Source organism: Montipora capricornis, chromosome 14 (assembly GCF_036669925.1).
Source record: "Montipora capricornis isolate CH-2021 chromosome 14, ASM3666992v2, whole genome shotgun sequence".
In the NCBI taxonomy this organism is placed as follows: Eukaryota; Metazoa; Cnidaria; class Anthozoa; order Scleractinia; family Acroporidae; genus Montipora; species Montipora capricornis.
Genome location: NC_090896.1, coordinates 4,135,853 through 4,145,852, shown reverse-complemented (window position 1 = coordinate 4,145,852; position 10,000 = coordinate 4,135,853). Strand labels below are relative to the sequence as shown.

At 39.7% G+C, this 10,000-nt stretch overlaps 1 protein-coding gene across 1 annotated transcript in view; it reads right to left on the bottom strand.

The window, feature by feature from the left end:
* Positions 1-2,270: 2,270 nt before the first annotated feature.
* Positions 2,271-10,000, bottom strand: part of LOC138032814 (dnaJ homolog subfamily B member 12-like) — a 23,117-nt gene continuing 15,387 nt past the window's right edge. The window contains exon 10 of the mRNA XM_068880535.1: positions 2,271-2,876. Within this exon, the coding sequence (XP_068736636.1) occupies positions 2,761-2,876 (116 nt within the window). The 3' untranslated portion in view covers positions 2,271-2,760. The remainder of the gene's footprint in view (positions 2,877-10,000) is intronic.

Genomic DNA, 10,000 nt, shown 5'->3' with positions numbered 1-10,000 from the left:
TTAAACCTTACATGGTTACAGTGAAGACGGCTATAGTACACTGACTCGTACGAACAAGGGCTAAGCCATTCAAAGATGGACCACAACCCATTCAAAGCTCGACGACAACTGCATTATCCCACGAAATTCATTTTAATATGATACAATATACTCACAGTGTTTCCTGCCGTTGATCAGTCACCCACGAATCTCTAAGGACTATTGGAGCTAACCAAATTTATGTACAGTGATTTTTTTTTTATTCTTTCACTTTCACTTTCACAGAATTCGAGACAGTTATGCAAACCCTCGACTGCGTCTCGGGTTTGCATAACTGTCTCGAATCTCCCAACTCCCCCCGAGTGCTAGTGTTTGGATGAGGCTTTGGAAACACAGAAAAAAAGTCCTCTGTTGCTTTTATAAAATATAATGCTGTTTTTTTTTTTTACTTCTTCATTGAAACAGATTTTCTTGATACACGCTCATATTTCCGGCCAGCCAATCAAAACGCGCGCCTGACAACACAACCAATCAAAATTCGTGTGACGTCACAGCCGTATTTCCATGCCCTCATCTAAACACAGCTATTGACCAATGAGAGTGCGCGTACTATCCTAATTACTTTATAAAAAGTTACAGTTCATGAGAGAACAATTCAATTAACGTACAAAAGACATATCGACGAAAGAGAACTTTGTGTTTTATGAACTGAATAGCTTTAAGTTGACTGGCTCAACTGATCGTCAGCGTCTAAATTGATTTGGTGAAGCAGTGTTCCTGGTGTTGGTTTCACTTACGCCATGGGAAACTGCTTTTCAAGATTGTTTGCAACCAGGCTGGGTGACCACAGCAGAAAGACGAGGGTTAGAACAAAGGAATAAATTATTAGACGAACACCCAATTTTCATATCCACCAGGAAGTGTCCCGTCAAGGATAAGCATACATTTGCTTCCTGCCCTGTCTCCAACAGTAAGGTAAGTGTTAAGATAAGCGTTGGGCAAATGCAGCTCTTTATATTCACTTCAGGAACACAGTTTAGCGAACATTCTGTGGCGTTAATTGTCGGTTTACCTAGACACGAGTGATATTGAAGTTGGGGAAAAAAGAACGAAGGGGACACTTCGTGACGCTTATTGAGATCAGTATGCATCTAATTAGTTGTATGTCTGGACATGAGCAAAGGCGTCCTTTTAAAGGAAAATAATGACAAGGTCGACAGCTACGCGGATGTCACTCCAAAATATTGATATCACCATGCAAATGTTCATACTCCGTCCTAATTAATGTCAAATGTGAATGGGCCCTTTGCAGGATAGTGATCACATGGTACAAAAACCGCCATGCTGGAACGCAAACTGCCTTTTGGGACATCTAAAACAAAGCGAGTAATCTAAATTTTCTCTGTTTTAGATGTCCCAGTGGGCAATTTGCGTTCCAGCATGGCGATTTCTGTACCATGTGATCACTATCCTGCAAAGGGCCCATTAAGTGTCTAATATTAAACTTGCACGAACGGGAGTAGAAAGAACCTAAAATTCAGCATCTTGTGCATGCGTCCTCCAAATTTGGTCAAGAAACGTGCAAAACTGAAAAACGCACGTGCAGAACAAGCGGAGCAGTTTCCGTTCATTAAACACGCTGATTGGTTGTATTCTCCTTCCCGTCAACTCCCTTATATGGTTAGGTGCGAACCGATCTCCAGATTTGGCTAAAAGGGCGACAACAAGTACAAGAGGGAGTTTTCAAGTGAACTTCACCTGTTCCATATAATGACTTCAAGTCCCCACCACACAAGTGAATGGTGCGTTTCGCGGGTTCTGATTGGTTAACACGGGGGTCATTAACAAAGTACCATTGACTTCCGAGCAGCCGAAAAGAAACAAAATGGCTTCCCATAATGAAGGAAAGGTTTTGGTCACTTTTTCCCCTACTCAGTATAAACTACAATATTCACCTCAATGTCTAAAAGCGGTGAATACTGCGGTGGCGGTGAGGTAAATAACCACCATTAGTATAATTACATAGGTTATTACTGAAAACTCTCTGCGCTGATTGGTTGCACTTCAGGTAAAGTTTTTTTTTTCAAAATGGCCGCAAGCTGTTTTGTCGAGGTGACAGACGACGAAGTTAATTGTCTTAAAGAAAATGCATATTTTTAAAATAATCACCTATGTAATTATACTAAAACAATTATTCACCGATCAGTATTCACCTCGTCTTCGGCGGATAATTGTTAAATATTCGCCACAACTTGGCTGGAATAATCTACCTTGTTAAATACTATAAGAGATAAACTTAAGATGAATTTTAATCATATAAAAATTGTGTAGGTCCGGGCCTGTCGCATGCATATTACGAAAACAAACAGAATACTCAAAGACTTTCTATAAATGGTAGATAATGTAAGAATCAAAGATTTCATCTTGCAATATTTCCCCAGGCTCCGATTTTCTGGCTAGAATTTACTATACCCATTTACAAGTCATTTTGCTTCCGCTATTCTGAAATAACTCAAAGCTGTTGCGTCTAAACAGCATAGAAATTAATGGTCCATTCTCTTTATACAATTCTGTTTCGGTTGGCCTTTTTAACAACCGCAGGATACAGAAGTCCAAAGAAACACCCTGTAATGTAAGTTCTCCAGTGAAGTGGTATCGGACGGAAGTGTACGCATCCCATTGAGATAGTCGACACTGCAAATCTCGTTCTTAATTCCATCACATTTCTTTTGATCTAACTTGTGGGTTGCAGAGTATTCAATTTGTTCATGATAGCAGCCATTATCCAGCTGCTGCGATACTTTCAAGGGCGTCACAAGATTTCGTTGTCATGCCGTGCGCTCGATCAAATAAAGTCTGGTCTCGCCAAAAGCGGGCTCTAGCGAGAAGTTCCTCTCCTAAGGGGAAAAACACCGCATAAATTGGATTAAACATCACGACAAAACGCAAATGCGAAAAATCCTAGTTGTCACCAGTAACAGCCTGTCCAACAACATGACAAGTTTTTGCACCAAAATGGAAACTCGGAAAAAATCCGAGATCCTTGATCTACTAGTCGGATGCTGTAATCACTGAGCTACTAAGAAGCTTAAAGGGCCACCAACAACCAGTGTCCTTTGCGCGCCTTTGTTGTTGTTATTATCCGGGCAATCGAATCGGCCGGTTCGCTTCAGAAACACGTGTGAGAGAGAAACGAGACGATGGAAGAAAGTCTTTTAGATGTCACGGCGAATAGTGCCGATACGGATTGTAAAGAACGAAAATAACATGGCGCTTTTCCTTCCTCGGCAGACGACCTTTCTTCACAGTTTTCATTTCGCTTTTAACACGAACACAACACCCAAATAACGCCAAAAATACAATATTTAAACATTAAGGAAAATATTAACAAAGTTTGAAGCTACTGGGCATCCAAAACACGACGATGTGAGGCGATGGAATTTGACTTTTCAAAAAATACTAGTTTCTGTATTACAGAAAATGGCGCCGATAGCTTGCACGCCCGCAAAGACTTGTGGTTGTCGGTGGCCCTTTAGGCAAAGATGACGAAGACGCCTACGAGAACGTCACAAAATAACAGGTTTAATTAGCAAAAACAATATCTCTGCACGCCCTGCACGTGCGTTTTGCATTTTGATTCATTTCTTTGCCGTTCTCGTCGTGACAACGACGTGAAACGATCAAATTTGAGGTCATGTAAAGGACGCCAGCACCTGACGACGAAATTTTTTTCTCTCAATGTCCACACCGTTCTCACCAATTTTAATCTTGGAATGTGGACTCACATTTGCCATGCCGAAGGACTTGGAGTAATCACAAAATTATTACAATAACAGAAAATAATATTTTTACACGACGTTCTCGCAATTGTAGCCGTCATCGTCCTTGCTTAAAGTAGCTAAAGGCGACTCCGAGATGGCGAGAAGTCTTAATGGAACTGCACCACAAAGAGTTGATGTAACTCATAACTACATCCCGACATCACATTAACCCATTCGACTCCTAGGAGTGCTCAGTATGTAAATTCACCTCACAGTTTCCATACACTATCAGCCAGACAAGTATTGAGAAAAAAGATTATTATCAGCGCAAGGGTATTAGTTTGATGTAACACAAACTTCTCATGACTAACCAACAAAGAAATCTATGGTAACAGTCAAGAAAATGAACTTTTAAATCACCAGCCAACTAAAACTCAGAAATGCAACAGCATGCATGGGTCGTGGGTTCAAATCGCATCTGGAGCTCGGATTTTGTTTTCCGAGTTTCCATTTGATGCAAAAAAATCATCATGCTGTTGAATTTCTAACATTAAACAGCATGTTACTGCTTAAAACATTGACGGCCAGTTATTGAAACGAAGTCTAACAAAGACCACGTTTTCAAAAAATCATTTGACCTCAAGAACATTATAGAGGCGTATAGATAAATGCTTTTCTCCTTTGCTCTGGACTTTTCGACGTTGTTTTCAAATGTGAACAGCCTCTTTTATATATACATGTAACGAAAAGGGGTACGCTTTTTTCAAATGGTAGCCGTCGAGGGAGATATCTATGAGAGTGCTATTTCGAGCAACGAACAAAAAAAAAAAAGCCCCGTTAACCACAGTTCGTTGTACAAGGAAACTCCCGACTGGGCTAAAAGGTCAGACGGGAGAAGGCCGCGTGTATTCGAGATGTCATTTCACGGCAACAAACTGGTGCAAGTAATGAGAAGGGGCACCTTTGTCCGTGTCGCATTTAGAGCAGTTTTCAATTGATTGTCGTAAAATGAAAACCAAAGTAATTACTTTGGCCAATCAAAAAGGTCGGAGACAATCCAGTAAACCAATCAAAACTCGAAGTAATTACACGTAGCCGACACAAAGCGCGGGAAAAAGTGTACGCGCGAGCTACGATTGGTTTTGGTTTCACTTCCGATTGGTTGAACAAAATGACGCGAGAAATTTGAACCAATCACTGAGAGAAGTAATGCAAAACCAAAGTAATTCACTAATTACTTTCGACAACTCTCTCATTCCCAAGATCGAAACGTTAATTCACCTATCTAGAACCATAGAGTTCTTTGTTGAGTAGTCATAAGAATTTGTTGTTATGTCAAATACACACCTCTTAAACTGATAATATTCTTCATTCTCAATATCGGTGTGACTGACACTGATTTCATTGAAATTGAGAAGGGAATTTACATGCTGGACACTCCTGGAAGCCAAAGGGTCAAAGTGCAATTTTGAGGTCCTTAGGGTACAAGGGAACATAACCCATTTTAGGGATCAAAAAGCTGAGAACAAGTTTGAAAGTAATTTCGGGAACAAGGGAACAAGGGAACAAGGACCCCCTTCCTCCCCCCTCCCCCTCCCCCCCCCCCTCCTCCTCCGCTATCTTTATTTTCGTGTAATTTAAAAAAGCACTCTGACTCTATTTCTACCTTGGTCTGAACCGTGCTTGTGTGGGCGCATTCTCATTCCAAGGGCTGTCGCTCAGGTCTGGACTTTTAATTTCAATTTAATTTCAGGTCGTCCAATTTCACGTTGTAAGTGAAGCAAAATCAATTTCAAACATGACATAAAAATTTAACCTTTTTTTTTAACAAAGGGTTAAGAAATCTGTCAGGGCACACAACAACGAAAGACCGCTGAGCACGCTATAAGAAACAGCCAACCTCCAAAAATGGCCAATGGCTCTTACTTGCAAATTACCTCTTGCTGAATTTCGTCCTAGACGAATTCTGCGTCTTGTATAGTTCGTCCAGTCTTTACACTAGACGGATGATATGAGAGACGCATAATTCGTCTGGACGGATTTTGCGTCTCTAGTATAAAATCGGCCATCGTCAAAGCAAGAACGATCCAGTTCAAGCGATCCTTCTCAATTGATGTATTATTGTATGGCAGCGGAGACTTTTCCGATTAACGGATCTAACGGACATTGTGCAGTTACGTGCTGTGGAAGTACAGTATTTCTTTTCCACAACAAGCTTGGAGTATTTTTTCAGCAAGAAAGACATCAAATGTACAGTTATTTTAGTCTGTTATTTATTCAAATCACTGTCGCAAAGCGAGCCGTACGAGGTGACCAAAAAATTGGCCACTTCATGCATTGAGGTGTACTAAGAACCAGTGGCTCGATGATGGCGGAATTTCATGGTACATGAAATTTGAAGATGATTGCAGTGCATCACGGTAAGTGATAAAGGGTCTTTAGAGACAGAACGGGAAAGAACTCGTAAAGGAAAGAAATTCGCGTCACGCATCACCTTCGGTCTCTTAACGAGATTTCTACTAGGCCCGTGCCTTACAAGAGAGAGATTTTCGTGAAAAGAGAAACCCAAAACTCTTAACCTCATTAATTACTTCCGTAAAATATGCAATCAAGAAGACGGATTTCCGGCATGTTGGGGCAAGGAACCAGATCAAATCTTAGCAATCTTTCCTGACAAATGTAAAAGTCTCCTCATTCAGAAAAATATTGGATTAGTAAACAGATCATATGAACAAATATTTTTTGGGAAATCGAAGAACGTAAACAACAGGAAAACTCGTTAATAAGGACAAACTTCATATGCAAATTTGCACGATTTTTCCTGTCATGATATTGGCCGGTATTGCCCGTGAATGAAATGAATTTCAATCGTTTTGACCTCGAAAGAAAAGATAATTGTCATACAACACTTAGACAATGTGGAAAGAAATATCCGAAAATACTAGGTACGAAAGCGACATATCGTAAAAAGAATGAAGAATCCTGTATTGTCCTTTAAACTGCTGCGGACAGCTTTTAGCAAAAACTAAATATAAACACAAGGTGGATAATGTACCTTGTAAACTGCGAACTAAAAATAATTCATTTCTTAAACACACAAGGATTCCCACTGTGATGTCAACGTTTGGTGTTTTATATTAAACTTACAAAAATGACAGTGAGGTTTTTTGATATTCGAAATATTCACATGAAAATACACAATGTACTGTCGTGAAAGTAAAAATATTCAAAACACAAATTATCAGCCTGGCCTCTGCCACTAATTTATGGTTGTGCAAAGCTAAAATGCGCCTAACAATTAATATGGAAATCACAATCTAGAGTTTTATTCTCATTTTAAGCGCAAAGAAATCGCTTTAAGTTCCAGACACATTCACGATAATTAATAATTCATTAAGCAAGGGATTTAAATTTATTTTGGGGCACCTCGACGACCTCAACTTCGAAAGATGTTCCCAAAGTCTGTCCAGCGCCTAGTGACATTCCACTTTTTCTTGATTGAGTAAAGGAAGCAGTCTGAGAGAGATATCACGGCGAGAATTTCCATATGAAATCGCAGTGGCGATTGGATCAAAAAAATGCTAATCTCCTCAGAACGTCACAATATTTCAAACGGTGTTTATAAATAATCATACGGCGAACACAAAGTGGTTTCTGCCCAAATAATGGTGCGGTCTTCGTTCGATTTGTTGGTTTTACATTGTCTGAAATCCAAGACTGCTTTCACATAGAGCCGTGACATCGACTTTGAAATCAAGCGCTTGGAACATTTGTTTCGGGTCGATATTTGGCACAAGATTAGCGAGCATGACAAATCGGTGTTGAAAGGTTTCAATCCCCGGAAGATTTGCTCGTGACCACCCAAATATCAAGTTGCACATTGGAGATAAATCATGTGAAATTGTCCCCGAAAGCAAAACAGAAGCGCTTCCAAGCCCGTGAACTGCGCAAGATGATGTCTCGATAATAATATTCGCCGAAAGAAAGTGACATTTGCGAGTGTCAAGCGAATTCATGAAAACATTAAAGCCCAAAACCACAAGAATTTCTTGCGAAATATCCGTCATTTCTCGAAGAGCTGTAATCTTGTGCGATTTTCAGTTCGTTATAAACCGCCTTTGATCGACCAGTCGATCGAGAAAACGACATTTTCAACTCCGAAGAGGTCACGAGAGACGCGAATCCTGCATTACGGAGAGAACCGACGATCACAGAACCAGAAAATCTACAAGAAGAGTTCGCAAACGCGTCGTATTTGTGGCAAGATATATCGTTGGTGACACAAAAATGGCGGATGGTGTAGCAGTTGTTGCTGACAAGGATACAGACATCGAGAGAAAGGTAAAGTGCGTATTTCTCGGTGACAACAACACTGGAAAGACATGCTTACTGTTGCAATTGTGTTACAGCTCTAATAACCTTTCTCGTAAACAAGTCGAGTCCTTCACAAGTGCTTACATAGCGAATATCGACGTGCACGGAAAAATATATCAACTGGAGCTTTGGGACACCGAATCCCAAAGGGACAAAGCACAAGAAAGGCAGACGAATTACCCCGAAACCGATGTTTTTTGTCTGTGTTTTTCGTTAGCGGATGTGGAATCTTTTCGAAACGTCGAACGAAAGTGGTACAAGGAGATCAAGGAACTTGTACCTAAAGTTCCCATAGTGCTCATAGGCACGAAGTTGGATCTTCGAGATGCATATGAGTTCAAAAAACGCGCCAAAGAGGACGGCGGCCAGCGAGGCACCGACATGGTGTCTTACAAAGAAGCCAAGAAAATGATGAAGAAAATAAATGCAATTAAGTACATAGAATGCAGTGCTTTAAAACAGAAAGGGCACATAGATGTTCTCAATGAAGCATTGAGAGCAGTTGTGGTAAAATCTAAGAAACAAGGAAAATGCGTTATTTTGTGAGAAATGGAAAAGCATCGGAAGATCACAGAACATCAATTTCAATTTCGTTCAACTTGTGCTGTAAAGAATGTTGTAAACACCCGCGAAATGGTGAGCAGTCTTCTGCACATTTGATTGTTATTTTAGTTTGACCAATTCTTGAGTGCGAATGGATAACATAAATGTTAATGGAAGATAATGAATTTCGGTTAGTGTCTTGCTCCATTATCTTTGTCGGCGAGATAAATTACGATTAAATAAATTGGCCAACGACGCCACGAAACTGCGTCAACCGACAAAAATCAAACAAGGTTTTGGGCAATTTTGAGTGATTGGAAAGAAAAAAAAACAACTAAAAAACTGTTACATGAAAAGATAACTACGTAGCTTAAGAGAAAGCAGAACACACAAGGGAAAACTCTATAAACTAATTGCACATGACGAAATTTAAATGCTAGCCTAAGAGGAATAAATTAAAAAACACTGAAGAGTCGACGGTGTGTATCTCCCTCGAAATAGGAATGATTAAAAAAATAAACACTAGGAAAACGAAGTCTCTGGTGTGATTTTTTTTAAAACTAAACTAAAGTAAATTAATATATATGTGAAAGAAGTAGCCTTTTTTGCGGTCCAAGCTTAAGCTGACCCCAGCATAAAGTGTGTACACTCAACCGACCGTCAGCTACTTAGCCTTAATCGCAAAAAAGAAGAAACTGAGAATTCCAGTAGCATATCGAAAATATCAACGCCTTAGAAAAGACATTTCTTAGCAAACGGCGTTCAAATGCTCTCACTGGTCTTTGTATTGGTAAGCAGAAATCATTTACTAAATTAAGGAAGGAGTGTAGTTTGTACAAGGTGTAACTGTCATCTACGTCAATCAAGGAAAATAAGCGAAATTGACACGTTTTTACAAAAAAGAAGTTCATTTTTGTGTAATTACTAGTAAATTCTGGAGCGTTTATAAGTTATGTAGCCACGGACATGACAACATATTCGTCAAAAACAGCAGGAAATAGTTACATCAAAGAATTATGCAAAGACTCTGTTTCACAAGATTGGCGTCCTTGGACGATTTTTGTTCCAGAATTTTTTTTTTTTTTTTTTTTTGACCTCTTCAAGGCAGTTAGTCTTTAGTTATATATTTCTTGACAATGCGATGACTCCCAGGACGCGATCGGTACGTAAATTCTCCTCACATTTCAATGAAATGTCAGTCAGACAGGTATTGAGAATAAAGAAAATTATCAGCTTCAGCTTGAGGTGTGATCTTGATCTAACACCAAATTCTCACGACTACGCAACAAAGAAATCCATGGTACTAGTTAGGGTAATCAATGTTTCGATCGTGGGGATGAAAG